At 38.0% G+C, this 18,538-nt stretch overlaps 1 protein-coding gene across 1 annotated transcript in view; it reads left to right on the forward strand.

The window, feature by feature from the left end:
• The window catches only part of LOC122801261 (fibronectin-like), a 363,509-nt gene that overhangs the window by 309,404 nt on the left and 35,567 nt on the right, over window positions 1–18,538 (forward strand). The window contains exon 18 of the mRNA XM_044070812.1: window positions 9,758–10,064. Within this exon, the coding sequence (XP_043926747.1) occupies window positions 9,758–10,064 (307 nt within the window). The remainder of the gene's footprint in view (window positions 1–9,757; window positions 10,065–18,538) is intronic.

Genomic DNA, 18,538 nt, shown 5'->3' on the forward strand with positions numbered 1-18,538 from the left:
TATTGTCAAATGTTAATGTACATTTATTCTTTTTTGGAGCTTTTCTCCCCAGGACTCCATTGAAAACGGGTTCTTCGTGGCCCAATGGACTATCCTGGTAAACCAACTGCAATAAATAAATAAATAAATAAATGTTGACCATGTGGAACCGGCATCTCCGTACAGTGCGGAATGGAAAGATTTCCATCTTCCAAACTGTAGTGCGATCTCGGAGTTGGTATATTTAAATTCAGGGGGGTTTGGGGGCAGAGCCCCCCATATGGGGTGCAGCTAGTAGTGTGAATGTAAATTTTTGTTGTGTTTTTTTTTTTTTAATTCCATGGTCGACATTTCAAATATTGATCATATGGACTCGGCCATATGGTCTTCGACATTTTGAAATGTTGACCATGTGAAGTAGATCCATATATATATATATATATATATATATATATATATATATATATATATATATATATATATATCAACACACACACACACACACACACACACACACTTCAGCACAATCTAAAATTTCTTCAGTATTACAGTTCCAGGCAAAAAATTAGCCATTAATTTAAAAAGCTAGATAGCTTTTATCTTCATAAATAGTTAAGTCACCACACAGTGGTGGAAAGCAAGCAAACAAACCAGTTTCTCCCCCTGGCATCATCAGTGTAGCCTTGATAAGTGTGAGCAGGGGCTTTGGAAATTAAGCATTTATGAGCAGGAGCATGGGAGATGAAATATTTAAAGGCTGCCTATGCCCATTAGAGACATAAGTACCAAACCAATGATGAATTTCCTCCTCCCCATCTAATTGTTGAAGTTATACTTGCATTGGGTTAGGTAGAACCCCTGCTGCAGATGGATGAAGCCTGTTTCAGAAAAGGGGTAGTTTCTGGGATACATACCTGTCTCTATAGCAGGTCCTGTTTATATAATAGGCAAGGTTTAAGTCTTTAGGATGGGTATTTCTGGTACTGTTATCTTAGTGAATATGTAAGAATTCCTCCTGCTTTCCTTTGTAAAATGTGTGATAAAATGTAAAGCCAATAAAAGTCTGAAGTACATCCCCATAACAATCATTAGCTTTTATTACATATCCCCATACGTTTTATGTTTCAGACCCAGGAAGCCAAAGGTCAGTTTAGGGCCAAGCCGGGTTTCAAGATATTTTAAATGTGCATAACATCAGATGTTTCTTTATTACAGCATGAAAAAAATCTGAAGTAACAAAGGCATTTTTTTGCGTTTTAAACACCGTGGACTTAGTTTTCCTATTCACACTAGGCCCATTTGTTATTGAACAAATTTCCCACTTTCCCCAGGTCCTTTGCAGTTGGATTGTTAATGACATGAGGTAGCCTGTTGTAATACATTATGGTCAAGACATCTGTGCATAGTATCATATATACCTGTAGAAAAAATAATCCTATGGTGTTGATATATACAGTGAAAGGTACAGGTTTCTCTACTAATGGGTGGTGTACTCTAGCTGCAGTTGTACAAGGCTGGGACTGTGAATGGTCACTACTTCATGGCAGTCAAGCTCCCAGCCATGTAACAGTTTTCCCCACCCTATAAGTGAGATCTAGTTGTGAGAGCTGTAATTCCCACACCTATCTTTTTTTTTTTCACTTGAAACCTAGTACTCTGTGCATGCTCAGTTATTCACTCTGGGGGTTGCAAGTAAAATGTGTATGTCATGTGCTGGACTTCTTCTCACCTCTGCAAGGAATATAGGTCAGCATGACTACCCTGCCCACCTACCACGACAGGTGTATGCAGTCTTCATGGTCTCCACCAATAAGTGTTCTTCTCCCAAGAATGGACATCCTCTTCCTCCCTGCCTGCACCATCAGGCACCCAAGCCACTATTCAAACTTGGGTTGCATAGTCTGTTGTCAGGACTTTATATCCCTCAATGGCACTAGTGCAGACCAACATGAAAGTTGAACTATCTACTATTGAAGTAGCTTGTGTCCTATCATAATGGATTTTAATGCAGATCATGGATGTCACAAGATTGATAGATGGTGCAAAAGTTCAAGATCTGAATGAGTTCAAAGACTGTCATTATATCTAAGAAGATGAAAAAAGTAAGACAGCCCCAGTCATGGCTTCAAGGATTGTATTAGTAAACACAATAATGATATCATCAAACTGTGTTTCCCACTGTAAACATGTTATTATACACACAGCCATTACAATCGCTTCAGAGATCACTATAATTGAGAGAACATTGTAGTGATGATGACTTTAGATCACTATGCTAAAGGTGCATTTAGGTTGTAAGACTCTACCTTATCACTAGTGCCAGTCTTAAGTAATTTAGTTACTGAGACAAATTTCTATATATGAAAGTAACAGATACTTGATACCAGTTTATATATGGTATATATATATATATATATATAAGGGATACTAAATAAAGTGCTGAATGTTGTCTCAAAGTGTAGATATTGTCCATCTAGGCCTCTTTACCATGGTTGAGGGTTGCTTAGAGTCAATATTTTACAACCATTAAGATAAATAAACTCTAATGTTTGGAATTGATGCTGTAATGATGTGAATTAAAGAAAACATCAAATGTTTCAATTACTATTCTGAAGAAGACATTCTTTGTCCTTTCTGTTAATACTGATCTCAGTACTGCTTGACTGCTTGTGCTCCTTCTAGCAAGATAGTCTGTTTTCTGCTATGACAACTAAGGATTTCCTACAGAAGTCATTTGCTAGCTCCTGAGGAAATCTGCCTTTGCATTTACTACCTTTCTCATATAGTAAATTCACAAGCCACAGTAACTAGGCCAAGCAAGTAGGCACTTAATGTGCTTCAACTCCTCCCACACTTTTGCGCTTTTACAGTAAATTGTTTTTTAGTTCCATTCCTATCCAAGGGACAGATTTATTCTCTTGTATCCTGCATTTTAATGGATACATATTCTACCAAAGTGTATTACTGTCAACCTGGCATATTACAAAGTGTCACTGTCCTGGCACCACTATGGCTCAGACAGGATCTAGACAGTTCTCATTTTTGGTTTCCCAACATTCATGCTGGTACATTAGCACAAGTGCCCCAGTACCTTATTTTTTTAATTTTGGCAACAGCTTACCATGTATCATCATCCTCTCCCACCCTGCAGATGTGAGGATGTTGACTCCTAAATATTTCAGTTTTTGTGCTTCTAAATTAAATGGTGTTGCCTCTATGAATCCTGGAGCGGTTTTATGGTTATAGTTCAGTATCACTTTTCCGGGAGTGTTACAGTCAGGGATTTCTACAAACTTATTAAGTACAGCATTTTGTGGTACCTGTAAGAAATGAGATGATCTCAAGTGCACCAAATCGCTCACCCATAAAGAGTATACATTTGTGCTTAATGAGACCTGCATGCACACCCTTAATGCCATCCTCCAGCCTTTATACCTCAGCTAATTGCTTGAGATAGCCAAAAAGCATGCTGGGGAGACATAGTTCCATAGTAAAATGAATCCAGTTTTAGAGGCCTTCCTCATATTAATTGACCTCGATTTCCTTTAACAAACATATTAGCACCTCAACAAAATAAATATGAGAGGCCAAATTTTTAATATCAATACCATATGACTAATGCCTTCTCTGAGTCAAGACTCATCTCCAACACTAAAGGCAGCTTATCTGATCATATTCACTTGGGTGACATGTTTTTACTAGTATTTTTCATATTTTGCCAGTCTTCTGGTTACAGTGGAACAGTAATTCCTGTCAAACAATTTTGTTAAGATCGAGATCGACCATGACTAGTCAACTGGCTAATGGTGCAACAAAATACTTGTAGTCTGAAGTTAGGGCAGAGGAATTTAAAAAAGTGAAATGTTTGTATGCTCTGGAACTGCTTCCTGATCTTAGCAGCTAAAGTATTCATTACTATGAGTTTCCTTCAAGCCAACTCTTCTAAGGCAACAATAATAAATATTGTTAAATATATATAATGTTCTACCTGCTGTTGTGTCAGCTTAATTTTCTTGTCAGCAGGCATCTCCTAGTTCACTTTTAATGCCAGTAAGAATTTTAGAACTGTTGCCAGTGCTCAACTTTCTCATGTCCTGGCTGAATATTTAATTGTATGTCCTATTAACTCAGGTAGAATATCCATTACAATATCTAAGAGAATGTTTTTTTTTCTGTCATTCTTACTATCAACGCTTTCTGCAAAGACACACACATGTTACTACTTAAAAGTTTTATATTTACCTGCAAATATTCAGAATATTTAGGGATTCTGTCTAGTTCCAAAGATGGTGGGAATATGGTCAGGCAATATTATTGGCCCAACTCACAAATATATAATAGGGAGCATGTTTTCTATGTATAAAATGTCTCTTTTATCTTATGTATGATGAGAATGTGAAAGAAAGGTGAACTGCATGTTACAATGATGCAGCATATCTTCCAGCTGTGACCATCCTTACTTGCAAGTAAATCCCTTAACCTGGAAATCAGTAGGAAATGGAAGTTTTCCAGGTGAGAAGTCTTTCTTACTCATTCCCAATCAGAAACCTTTGTCTCTTACTAACAATCGCACAACTTATTTATTTATTCATTCATTTATTGATTCATTCATTCATGCATTCATTTTTTGGAAACGTTCCAGCTGAGAAAGACTGCTCATCCTGGGAGAAAGCTTGTTTTAAAGAAATTACAATGTAACCAAGGTCATGTAAGTAACATCAAAGTAAACACAGTATTACATTTTAGATATTACACTTACAAAAGCATCTACTGCTTGCAACATTTACAAGGTACATATTGATTTTGTTTTAACATATCATGTGCAAACATATATATTTACAAATCGATATCCAGTGCCAGGATTCGTCAGATCGTGCATGCACTCGGGTCTCTCAGCAACAACTACCATTATGACTCTGCCATAATTCATGTTAGAGTGAACAACCTGAGACCTACCTCACTGAACTATATGAAGAGAGACATAACTGAGATCTCTGAGTATGTATCCCAGACAGGTATGTTCCTAGCCTTGAGCAGCATACTACCCTCACCTAGAATGATGCCACAGTATAAACATAAAGTGATTGATTTCAATAATTGGCTTAGTTATTGGTGTCATTAAAATAGGATTTTGTTCCTGTCTGCCTGGAAAGCCATGGTCGACAAACCTTGCTGCTTTGCCAGAGAGAGTTTGCCCTTGGCACCTCTAGGCTTTCAGCTGCTGGCAACAGCCCTTGCCTCCCCCATTGTGCCATTTTTAGGAAAAGTCTCGAAAACAAACTTACTGACGTGATATTTGCCAATCATAACAAAAGAAGGATCATGTTGCTAAACACTAGGAGCTTAAACCAAAACCTGCACACCCTGGAAGCACTTCTATCACTGGAAGATGTAGATGTCTGTGCAGTCACACAAACCTGGTTCAAAGCCTTAGAGAGTACCCTGGTCTTGCAAGGTTACAATGCCTTCCACATCTTCAGAATGCAAAATGAACATGTGAGAACCAAAGGAGGCAATGTTTCTATCTGTATTAGAGATAAATTCACCTCCATCTAGTTAGACTGGACAATTCCATGGAGTTACTCCAAGTTCAGGTTACAGTGGGTAAGACCCCCATTCAAGTCATAGCCAGTTATATATCCCTCTCCACAGGTTGTGACATGCATGAAGCCTACTTGACCAAACTGGAGACAATCCAAATATTACTGAACACACTGGTTATGGGGAATTTAAATTATCCCACCACCAACTGGGAAACCTACACTAGCCCTAACTCACTAGCGCAAAATTTCCTGGACTTTGTTAACTCAAATGCCCGGGAACAAATTGTTCATACCCCGACAAGAGGAACAAATATAGTAGATCTGGTCCTCACTAACATGTCTAACAGATGCACTGCCGCAACTGAGACCCTCATTAGTTACATCTGATCACATTAGTCACTTTCAACCTGGCGCTAACACCAAATCTCACAAACGGTGAAATCAGACTAAAAAACTTCACCAAAGCAAACTATACCCTCCTAGATGATGGTATAAATACACTCCAAGCCCCACCCCCAGCTGGAAGTGATAACTACACCGAAGCATACACTAAAGCCCTGTACAGTCACTTGCATAAGTGTATAGACTCAGCTGTACCAGAAAGAATCAAAGCCAGAGACCCTATTACAAACAAGATGTCATGGTGGACATCCAACATCAACAAACTTTACAGTAAATGTAAAAAGTTGCTTCCAAGAAAACAAAGGTGAGGACCCAACAATGGAAAAGCACCCTCCTCAGCCTCAACAGACAAATAATATAACCTGACAAATCCTCTAGGGGCTTCTTTGAGAAAAACTTAGCAAGCACAGCCAAGGAAACTACAAGGCCTTTTACAGCTACATACATAGCCTAAAAGTTGGGACCCAAACATGTGCAGAACTAGTGACCAGTAGTATCATACACTGACCCCAGTCTCCATGGTCATTAACCAGTCTTTATCAGAAAAATGTGTTCCTTCTCTGTGGGAAATTTCACATTTAATACCACTCCACAAAGGAGGAATGTCTAATTGCCATTCTATCCCCCCTATCTAAAATCCTCAAAAATTTTTACATTCCCAAATAATGCACTAGCTCCTCACTAATAAACTGCTAACCAACACCCAGCACAGATTCTGCCTCAATCACAGTACTACCGCAACCCTTATTAGCTTTACCAACACAGTGATCCAGCATCGAAACAATGGTAACCTAGTATCCACTGTATTCCTAAATCTCTCCAAGGCCTTCAATACTGTCTCCCATACCAAATTCCATTCTGCTCTCTCCTATGTTAATCTCAGCCACTCCACACTAGCGTGGTTTCAAGACTATCTACCAGCCACCAACAAGCAGTAAAATGGCAAAACTCCTTATTTCCCCTCCTACCTGTCACCCTTGGGGTCCCAGAAGGATCCATTCTTGGACTTCTTCTTTTCAACGTATTCACCAACCAACTCCACAAAGCTACCCAGCACACCACTCTAGTCCAGTACGCCAATGACTCCACTGTAATCTGCTCCACCTCATCACTCCCTCAACTCCAGGAATTGACACGAGTCCTTTATTGCTGTTGAAACCTGGTTAGCCAACTTTCAACTAATATTTAACCTCAATAAAACACAGCTAATGATATTCTATCCCACTAGAGCCTTAGATCCCATACCATCATTCACAATATTCTCAGCTAATAACACCCCTATCACACCTGTGCAACACACCAAACTTCTAGGGGTTATCATAGATCACAACATGAAATTCGATATGCACATCACACAGACAATAAAGAAAGTCCATAAAAAGCCCAGAACCCTATATAGATGCAAAAAGTACCTCACCAATGACAGTAAAGCCACCATCGCAAGAACCCACCTACTATCCACACTCCTCTATGCCTCCCCCATTCTCATCAACCTAAACAAAGCAGACGTTAACAAACTTAACACCTCCTATAATAAAATAGCTAGGTTTGCTACTGACTCACCCTTCAGGACACATCACTCCATATTGATCAAACAACTATCCTGGCTAGAATTACCCAACCTGCTCACATATAACCAGCTTACAATAGCCCACCAGATTCTATATTATCCCGATAGAGTTCTTACTTTTCAAGGTCTATTTAATAACGAGTCTAACAAATGCCGATTAAGATCCACCAATAAAGTACTGGCTGACATAGTCAAAGGCAGCAATAGCTCTGGGGACTCCTTGTTTTCCATTTCTGTTGTAAAAGCATGGAACACCATCCCCGTAGACATTAGGACCACTGAAAACAAAAATAATTTCAAAAAACTCCTCCGGTCCCATTTACATAGTTGTTGGTTATGTAATTGTTCTGACGCTGGGTAGCTTCACTTAATTAGATCATATCATACATTAACCTTCTATGAAAGCTTGCAACAACTCCTTTCTATACTCTTAATCAGTATGTGTTTACTGTACTAGCCACTGATGAATGTAACCAAATGACTGAACAAAATGTCCTTTCAACTGTATTGTTTATTGTAACACACTGTCCTCTTTATAGTATATTTAGTTTTTACTCCTTTCTTGGCCATGAAACTATACCTGATTAACTTTTGGACTCTATACTGTACTATGTGTATTGTATTTACTGTATTTGCTGTTCTAATCAATGTGGAGCTTTTATCCCCGAGCCTCTGCTGAAAATGGGATCCATGCCCAGTCAGACTTTCCCAGTAAACAAATGTAAAATAAATAAAATAAATAATAAAATTTAACACTTAAAAAATAAATAAATAACCCAACAGCAATGGAGATTCTGTTTTCTCCCATCACTTCTCCTGCAGTGGAAGTGTGCAAGTGTGCAAGTGCAGTGGAAGTATGCAAGTATGGAAATATACGTCCCATAGGCATGAGTAGTACATCAGTATAGCAAAGACAATGTGGAAGTAGACAGAAGTGCCTCTATACAATTACATTATTTAAGATAGGTAAGTAATTTCTTTCTTAGATAATCTTATTGTATAATAGCAATAATCCACTCCTGGTTGTGGGTATATCAGAATTTACCCGCAGTTGGCTTTGTTTAATCAATCAGGCTTCACCCTCATGACCAAACCACACCAACCATGGATAAATCCTGATATATCCACACACAGTCATGGATTATTGCTTAAATATATTTGTAAAAGTGCTGTTTTTTTTGTTTTGTTTTGTTTTGTTATTTTTTATCTCTGCTTCTAAATTTACTCTCAGTTTTCCTTCTAGATCTATTGGCTTTTTGTTCTTTGCCTGTGTTCTGCCCCTTTTTTTGCAGGTCAACTATTCTTCCTAAATATGTTTCTTTCTCCTGTTTTTTTTCATTCTTCCTTTTCATGTCTTTCCAGATCAGACTTTAACTTATGTTTCAGCTCCTCCCATCTTTCTACTTACCCCTCATCCTGCTGTAGTGACTCTGTCAGGAATGAGTTAATTCTTCCCACAATATACTGTCTTTTCTGTCAGATCCCTTTTAACCCATATCTGTTAAGCAAATATTTCTACATAGCTACTTTAAATATTTGCCTTTAGTTAATATATATATATATATATATATATATATTTTTTTGCCTTCCCCTAGGTGTGTTACTATATTCCAATCATCTCCAAGAATCAATATTCCCTGGAGAAAACCTATTATCTCAGACAAGATGCAGCTTAACTCTCTTCTGTTTCCTTTTAGAAGGAGGTGTATATTTCCTAACATTATCCTACAACTTCCCCAATTCCCATGATGTACAACAGTTAAGACTACTGCAGGATACAGCTATTGGAAATGCTTTGAGGAGTTTGTTTGTTTGTGTGTGTCTTTTATATACTGGTATTTTGTGGTTTTATTCTTGAATATGGAAGAAAATATATTAACAGAAATTCTTACAGTCACAGTCATAATATTCAGGAATGTAAAATTGCATTGCAGACAAATCATCCAATCCATTTTGGAATAAATTCTCAGAAAATTTTCATTCGATTTTTGACACGTTTTAAAGGAAAGATCATTTTCACTAATTCTGCTTCACAAGTGAATAGGCTGATTTTACCACAAGTATACAGAACATTTATAATGCACTAATATAATGAACATGTTATTAAATTAGTAATATGTATACTGCAGGGTTGTTTTCTGGCATTATTTGATTGGAGTGCCAAATAAGCAAATTACAAATAGGGAAACAAAGTTTTCTCAAGTCCTAATTTTTTCTTTCAAAAGTACTAGTGTTATAAGATAATGTCTTTCAGACTTGACAGTTTATGATGCATATTCACCATTATGAAAATCTTGTTTTCAATTTTTCAGAACCAGATGTAGTTCAGAACCTCATTGCTAACAATATTAACACAACATCTGTATTTCTAACGTGGAACCGCCCATCTGGACTTGCTAACACATACAAAGTACAAGTTGTAGGACAGTCATCAATGGATCAGACAGTATTTACTGAATCCGCAACTATTACAGACCTTACTGCAGGAAGCAACTATACTTTTAAAGTATTGGCAATTGCAGCTGATAATACAAGTGAGGGAAGCCCTATACAGATATCCATATTCACAAGTAAGTGCATATCTAACATATTTTAAACACATTTTCAGTTGCAAAGTATATGAAATAAATGCTTTTCTGTAGCATTCTACAGAATAGTGTATATAAAATACCTTCAATTTGAAAAATCCAAGTATTTTAGCAATACAGCAACCAGTAACCTAACGTGATTCTGTTAGCTAAAGTTTGTTCATGTGTCACACACACACGCACAAACACACACACACACACACACACACACACACACACACACACACACACACACACACACACACACACACACACACACAAACACACACACACACACACACACGAGTGTAGGATGAGTGTCTGACTGTATGAGCACTTAAGTACATAGGTACTGTTTGTGTTTTCCTAGATTAGCAATAGTAGGGGCTTACTAACCACTTTTTACGTCAAATACAAAAATGCATTGATATTTTTTAACCTTCTGGTGCCAAACATATTTTTTATTAGAAGAAAGAATCAGGAAAAAGGACTGACAAAAAATATAAAAATAATATGCCAACTCACATGCATCAGAAATTTAGGCTTGCATATCACAATTTATAAATTCACTTTCTGGTTGCAATAGCAACTGCGTCTCAAGTAACTGGAATAGAAAGGATCTCTGGCCATTTTATCCTATTTCACCATTTTTTAAGTTATTTTGATATATATATATATATATATATATATATATATATATATATATATATATATATAGAGTCGACATTTTAGAATGTTGAAGACCATATGGCCTAGACCATATGATCAACATTCGAAATGTTGACCATGTGGAACCGGCATCTCCGTACAGTGCGGAATGGAAAGATTTCCATCTTCCACACTGTAGTGCGATCTCGGAGTTGGTATATTTAAATTCCGGGGGTTTGGGGGCAGAGCCCCCCATATGGGGTGCAGCTAGTAGGGTGAATATAAATTTTTGTTGTGTTTTTTTTTTTAATTCCATGGTCGACATTTCAAATATTGATCATATGGACTCGGCCATATGGTCTTCGACATTTTGAAATGTTGACCATGTGAAGTAGATCCATATATATATATATATATATATATATATATATATATATATATATATATATATATATATATATATATATATATATATATATATATATATATCAACACACACACACACACACACACTTCAGCACAATCTAAAATTTCTTCAGTATTACAGTTCCAGGCAAAAAATTAGCCATTAATTTAAAAAGCTAGATAGCTTTTATCTTCATAAATAGTTAAGTCACCACACAGTGGTGGAAAGCAAGCAAACAAACCAGTTTCTCCCCCTGGCATCATCAGTGTAGCCTTGATAAGTGTGAGCAGGGGCTTTGGAAATTAAGCATTTATGAGCAGGAGCATGGGAGATGAAATATTTAAAGGCTGCCTATGCCCATTAGAGACATAAGTACCAAACCAATGATGAATTTCCTCCTCCCCATCTAATTGTTGAAGTTATACTTGCATTGGGTTAGGTAGAACCCCTGCTGCAGATGGATGAAGCCTGTTTCAGAAAAGGGGTAGTTTCTGGGATACATACCTGTCTCTATAGCAGGTCCTGTTTGTATAATAGGCAAGGTTTAAGTCTTTAGGATGGGTATTTCTGGTGCTGTTATCTTAGTGAATATGTGAGAATTCCTCCTGCTTTCCTTTGTAAAATGTGTGATAAAATGTAAAGCCAATAAAAGTCTGAAGCACATCCCCATAACAATCATTAGCTTTTATTACATATCCGCATACGTTTTATGTTTCAGACCCAGGAAGCCAAAGGTCAGTTTAGGGCCAAGCCGGGTTTCAAGATATTTTAAATGTGCATAACATCAGATGTTTCTTTATTACAGCATGAAAAAAATCTGAAGTAACAAAGGCATTTTTTTGCGTATTAAACACCGTGGACTTAGTTTTCCTATTCACACTAGGCCCATTTGTTATTGAACAAATTTCCCACTTTCCCCAGGTCCTTTGCAGTTGGATTGTTAATGACATGAGGTAGCCTGTTGTAATACATTATGGTCAAGACATCTGTGCATAGTATCATATATACCTGTAGAAAAAATAATCCTATGGTGTTGATATATACAGTGAAAGGTACAGGTTTCTCTACTAATGGATGGTGTACTCTAGCTGCAGTTGTACAAGGCTGGGACTGTGAATGGTCACTACTTCATGGCAGTCAAGCTCCCAGCCATGTAACAGTTTTCTCCACCCTATAAGTGAGATCTAGTTGTGAGAGCTGTAATTCCCACACCTATCCTTTTTTTTTTCACTTGAAACCTAGTACTCAGTGCATGCTCAGTTATTCACTCTGGGGGTTGCAAGTAAAATGTGTATGTCATGTGCTGGACTTCTTCTCACCTCTGCAAGGAATATAGGTCAGCATGACTACCCTGCCCACCTACCACGACAGGTGTATGCAGTCTTCATGGTCTCCACCAATAAGTGTTCTTCTCCCAAGAATGGACATCCTCTTCCTCCCTGCCTGCACCGTCAGGCACCCAAGCCACTATTCAAACTTGGGTTGCATAGTCTGTTGTCAGGACTTTATATCCCTCAATGGCACTAGTGCAGACCAACATGAAAGTTGAACTATCTACTATTGAAGTAGCTTGTGTCCTATCATAATGGATTTTAATGCAGATCATGGATGTCACAAGATTGATAGATGGTGCAAAGGTTCAAGATCTGAATGAGTTCAAAGACTGTCATTATATCTAAGAAGATGAAAAAAGTAAGACAGCCCCAGTCATGGCTTCAAGGATTGTATTAGTAAACACAATAATGATATCATCAAACTGTGTTTCCCACTGTAAACATGTTATTATACACACAGCCATTACAATCGCTTCAGAGATCACTATAATTGAGAGAACATTGTAGTGATGATGACTTTAGATCACTATGTTAAAGGTGCATTTAGGTTGTAAGACTCTGCCTTATCACTAGTGCCAGTCTTAAGTAATTTAGTTACTGAGACAAATTTCTACATATGAAAGTAACAGATACTTGATACCAGTTTATATATGGTATATATATATATATATATATATATATATATATATATATATATATATAAGGGATACTAAATAAAGTGCTGAATGTTGTCTCAAAGTGTAGATATTGTCCATCTAGGCCTCTTTACCATGGTTGAGGGTTGCTTAGAGTCAATATTTTACAACCATTAAGATAAATAAACTCTAATGTTTGGAATTGATGCTGTAATGATGTGAATTAAAGAAAACAACAAATGTTTCAATTACTATTCTGAAGAAGACATTCTTTGTCCTTTCTGTTAATACTGATCTCAGTACTGCTTGACTGCTTGTGCTCCTTCTAGCAAGATAGTCTGTTTTCTGCTATGACAACTAAGGATTTCCTACAGAAGTCATTTGCTAGCTCCTGAGGAAATCTGCCTTTGCATTTACTACCTTTCTCATATAGTAATTTCACAAGCCACAGTAACTAGGCCAAGCAAGTAGGCACTTAATGTGCTTCAACTCCTCCCACACTTTTGCGCTTTTACAGTAAATTGTTTTTTAGTTCCATTCCTATCCAGGGGACAGATTTATTCTCTTGTATCCTGCATTTTAATGGATACATATTCTACCAAAGTGTATTACTGTCAACCTGGCATGGCACCACTATGGCTCAGACAGGATCTAGACAGTTCTCATTTTTGGTTTCCCAACATTCATGCTGGTACATTAGCACAAGTGCCCCAGTACCTTATTTTTTTAATTTTGGCAACAGCTTACCATGTATCATCATCCTCTCCCACCCTGCAGATGTGAGGATGTTGACTCCTAAATATTTCAGTTTTTGTGCTTCTAAATTAAATGGTGTTGCCTCCATGAATCCTGGAGCGGTTTTATGGTTATAGTTCAGTATCACTTTTCCGGGAGTGTTACAGTCAGGGATTTCTACAAACTTATTAAGTACAGCATTTTGTGGTACCTGTAAGAAATTAGATGATCTCAAGTGCACCAAATCGCTCACCCATAAAGAGTATACGTTTGTGCTTAATGAGACCTGCATGCACACCCTTAATGCCATCCTCCAGCCTTTATACCTCAGCTAATTGCTTGAGATAGCCAAAAAGCATGCTGGGGAGACATAGTTCCATAGTCAAATGATTCCAGTTTTAGAGGCCTTCCCCATATTAATTGACCTCGATTTCCTTTAATAAACATATTAGCACCTCATCAAAATAAATATGAGAGGCCAAATTTTTAATACCAATCCCATATGACTAATGCCTTCTCTGAGTCAAGGCTCATCTCCAACACTAAAGGCAGCTTATCTGATCATATTCACTTGGGTGACATGTTTTTACTAGTATTTTTCATATTTTGCCAGTCTTCTGGTTACAGTGGAACAGTAATTCCTGTCAAACAATTTTGTTAAGATCGAGACCGACCATGACTAGTCAACTGGCTAATGGTGCCACAAAATACTTGTAGTCTGAAGTTAGGGCAGAGGAATTTAAAAAGTGAAATGTTTGTATGCTCTGGAACTGCTTCCTGATCTTAGCAGCTAAAGTATTCATTTATATGAGCTTCCTTCAAGCCAACTCTTTTAAGGCAACAATAATAAATATTGTTAAATATATATATATAATGTTCTACCTGATGTTGTGTCAGCTTAATTTTCTTGTCAGCAGGCATCTCCTATTTCACTTTTAATGCCAGTAAGAATTTTAGAACTGTTGCCAGTGCTCAACTTTCTCATGTCCTGGCTGAATATTTAATTGTGTGTCCTATTAACTCAGGTAGAATATCCATTACAATATCTAAGAGAATATTTTTTCTGTGATTCTTACTAGCAACACTTTCTGCAAAGACACACATGTTACGACTTATTAGCCTGCAAATATTCAGAATATTTAGGGATTCTGTCTAGATCCAAAGATGGTGGGAATATGATCATGCAATATTATTGGCCCAGCTCACAAATATATAATAGGGAGCATGTTTTCTATGTATAAAAATGTCTCTTTTTATCTTATGTATGATGAGAATGTGAAAGAAAGGTGAACTGCATGTTACAATGATGCAGCATATCTTCCAGCTGTGACCATCCTTACTTGCAAGTAAATCCCTTAACCTGGAAATCAATAGGAAATGGAAGTTTTCCAGGTGAGAAGTCTTTCTTACTCATTCCCAATCAGAAACCTTTGTCTCTTACTAACAATCACACAACTTATTTATTTATTCATTCATTTATTGATTCATTCATTCATGCATTCATTTTTTTGGAAATGTTCCTGCTGAGAAAGACTGCTCATCCTGGGAGAAAGCTTGTTTTAAAGAAATTACAATGTAACCAAGGTCATGTAAGTAACATCAAAGTAAACACAGTATTACATTTTAGATATTACACTTGCAAAAGCATCTACTGCTTGCAACATTTACAAGGTACATATTGATTTTGCTTTAACATATTATGTGCAAACATATATATTTACAAATTGATATCCAGTGCCAGGATTCATCAGATCGTGCATGCACTCGGGTCTCTCAACAACAACTACCATTATGACTCTGCCATAATTCATGTTAGAGTGAACAACCTGAGACCTACCTCACTGAACTATATGAAGAGAGACATAACTGAGATCTCTGAGTACGTATCCCAGACAGGTATGTTCCCAGCCTTGAGCAGCATACTACCCTCACCTAGAATGATGCCACAGTATAAACAAAAAATGATTGATTTCAATAATTGGCTTAGTTTTTGGTGTCATTAAAAGAGGATTTCGTTCCTGTCTGCCTGGGAAGCCATGGTCGACAAACCTTACTGCTTTGCCAGAGAGAGTTTGCCCTTGGCACCTCTAGGCTTTCAGCTGCTGGCAACAGCTCTTGCCTCCCCCATTGTGCCATTTTTAGGCAAAGTCTCGAAAACAAACTTACTGACGTGAAATTTGCCAATCATAACAAAACAAGGATCATGTTGCTAAACACTAGGAGCTTAAACCAAAACCTGCACACCCTGGAAGCACTTCTATCACTGGAAGATGTAGATGTCTGTGCAGTCACACAAACCTGGTTCAAAGCCTCAGAGAGTACCCTGGTCTTGCAAGGTTACAATGCCTTCCACATCTTCAGAATGCAAAATGAACATGTGAGAACCAAAGGAGGCAGTGTTTCTATCTATATTAGAGATAAATTCACCTCCATCTAGTTAGACTGGACAATTCCATGGAGTTAATCCAAGTTCAGGTTACAGTGGGTAAGACCCCCATTAAAGTCATAGCCAGTTATATATCCATCTCCATAGGTCGTGACATGCATGAAGCCTACTTGACCAAACTGGAGACAATCCAAATATTACTGAACACACTGGTTATGGGGAATTTAAATTATCCCACCACCAACTGGGAAACCTACACTAGCCCTAACTCACTAGCGCAAAATTTCCTTGACTTTGTTAACTCAAATGCCCAGGAACAAATTGTTCATACCCTAACAAAAGGAACAAATATAGTAGAGCTGGTCCTCACTAACATGTCTAACAGATGCACTGCCTCAACTGTCAGACCCTCATTAGTTAAATCTGATCACATCAGTCACTTTCAACCTGGCGCTAACACCAGATCTCACAAAGGGTGAAATCAGACTAAAAAACTTCACCAAAGCAAACTATACCCTCCTAGATGATGGTATAAATACACTCCAAGCCCCAGCCCCAGCTGGAAGTGATAACTACACCGAAGCATACATTGAAGCCCTGTACAGTCACTTGCATAAGTGTATAGACTCAGCTGTACCAGAAAGAATCAAAGCCAGAGCCCCTATTACAAACAAGATGCCATGGTGGACATCCAACATCAACAAACTTTACAGTAAATGTAAAAAGTTCAGACCTCCCAACCGTTCCGAATTACTCGGTTTTTACCGAGTTTTGGTGTCCAAATGAAGGGATGCCACGATTCCCGAGTGGCACCCCTTCATTTCCGATTTTTTACTTTTGTTTTTCAAATTTTTTAAAATATCCCGCTGTCGGAGCTGACGTTATCGTGTGCGCAATGACGTCAGTGCTGTCAGGCTACCAGCCAGTTGGAATTGAGCTCAAGGAGCTCACAGCATCATTTCCGGCTGGCTGACAGGCGGTTAAGTTAAGCTGATAGTAATGGCAGAAGCAGCATGAATTGGATACAGCAAGCGAGCCCACAGATTAATGGCGGCAGCTGATACAGCAACATGGGGAACGGAGCTGGGATTAATGGAGTGAGCCCACGGATTAATGGCGGCAGGCTGGCAGCTGATACAGCAACATGGGGAACGGAGCCAGGACAGTATGCGGGGATACAGAGCAGCCCTCCGGGATGAGGAATAGAACGAGCACAACTCAGGGTAAGGAAGCAGCATGAGGAACAGAACTAGCACAACTCAGGGTAAGGTTGAAACTGTGTGTGTTTGTGTGTGTGTGTGTGTGTGTGTGTGTGTGTGTGTGTGTGTGTGTGTGTGTGTGTGTGTGTGTGTGTGTGTGTGTGTGTGTGTTGAAAGTGCAGCATAATATTCAAGGTTAGCTGACATGCAACGAGTCCACTCAGTCTTCTGCCAACTTTTGCCCTTACTGAATTTTGGCTTCCAAACAAAGTAGTCATACTTTGTCTCCTGCAAGATAATACATGCCATTCTGTGCCTCTCTTGTATCTAAAAATACATGCTTGGACTTCTTTATGTGCAATGCTAACACTTGACATGTTGGGTAGGCAGTATGTCTGAATATGTTCACAGAGTACCCCCTGCTCACCATCTACATGTCAGCCAAATTATTCAGGATGAACAAAGCATCATATTATATTGGTGATCTTCTCTACAGGGGTTAACTTCCCCCTTTAGACTTCAAAAAGGCTGTTTGTTCTTATTTAGTGGGTCATTTCATCTGAGACTGCTAGTTATTTGTGAATAATTACACTCCTGTGCTTTGCATGAGATTTGAATGCTAACTATTCTTTTGCTTGCATGTTTTCTGATCTCATTTTTTTTTCTGTGAGCTGTAGGCACAATTCCAAGTTGTGCTTCTGTTATAACCCAAGCAAAAAACATTGATCAACTACTGATTACATTTTCAGACATCATTTCATAGCCAGGGAATAATTGAAGTCTGTCACCAGTATTACATTACTGCTCATGCTGCTTGCAAATCTCTGTGTGCACTCAAATGATAGGCCTGGCATCGCAGCACTGCTTAAATGCTACCTAAAGTTCAGTGCTTCCCTGATGGGAACAATGTGCATTCATTTATCTTCATATTCTTGGATACTGAGAAGTTTATCTACTGTGTGTGTGTGTGAAAATGCCCCCAGTTTAATACACCTGGTGGCTAGAGGTACTCAAGCTCATGACAGGCATTTGAATTTTAGACTTCATATTCTTCAGAAAATAAATGGTAACACAAAAACCTTTTATTCTAGTAATTTTCTAAGTGTAATAATAATAATAACAGTATTTGTACTA

The sequence above is a fragment of the Protopterus annectens genome, chromosome 4.part1 (assembly GCF_019279795.1).
Source record: "Protopterus annectens isolate FY-2018-M chromosome 4.part1, PAN1.0, whole genome shotgun sequence".
Taxonomy (NCBI): Eukaryota; Metazoa; Chordata; order Ceratodontiformes; family Protopteridae; genus Protopterus; species Protopterus annectens.